Below are 492 nucleotides of genomic sequence, written 5' to 3'. Positions count from 1 at the left end.
CGCGGGGTCCTTCCCCTACCGCCTCCCGCCTTCCTCAGTTAGGCTCCGCCCACCTCTCCGCCCAGCCCCTGTCGGTTCCGCCCCTCGGCTCCGCCTCCTTCCCGAATCCTCAGCGTTTAGCCCCGTGCACGTGTGAGGCGGACACCGCCCCCGCCCATTTGACCAATAAGGAGCTACTTCGTCATTGGCCTTGCCCAGCTTCATGTCACGTGACCACCCCTCAGCGCAGTGCCTGCGGGTTCCAGGAAGATGGCGAAGGTCTCAGAACTCTACGATGTCACTTGGGAAGGTAACCTCGGGCGAGCGGGTGGGTGCGAAAGGACTGAGCCCTGGAAATACCTCTGAAGGCCCGGTACCTTCGGCTGGGCTCTGCCGGCTGTGTTCCGCCCTGAAACCCGAGAGCTGGCCGAGCTGGCGTGGAGTCGGAGGCCTCCCAATCCCGGCCCGGTGTCTGCGGCTCCGGAGGCCGCCTCGCCCGCAGGCCTGGCCTGG

At 66.7% G+C, this 492-nt stretch overlaps 1 protein-coding gene across 1 annotated transcript in view; it reads left to right on the top strand.

The window, feature by feature from the left end:
* Positions 1-191: 191 nt before the first annotated feature.
* The window catches only part of Emc2 (ER membrane protein complex subunit 2), a 38,797-nt gene continuing 38,496 nt past the window's right edge, over positions 192-492 (top strand). The window contains exon 1 of the mRNA XM_010615724.1: positions 192-289. Coding sequence (XP_010614026.1) covers positions 250-289 — 40 coding nt within the window. The 5' untranslated portion in view covers positions 192-249. The remainder of the gene's footprint in view (positions 290-492) is intronic.

Source organism: Fukomys damarensis, unplaced genomic scaffold (assembly GCF_012274545.1).
Source record: "Fukomys damarensis isolate Sample0158 unplaced genomic scaffold, DMR_v1.0_HiC HiC_scaffold_5, whole genome shotgun sequence".
NCBI classification, from domain to species: Eukaryota; Metazoa; Chordata; class Mammalia; order Rodentia; family Bathyergidae; genus Fukomys; species Fukomys damarensis.
Note: the sequence above shows the minus strand (reverse complement) of the source record. Positions and strands in the feature narration are given on the sequence as shown.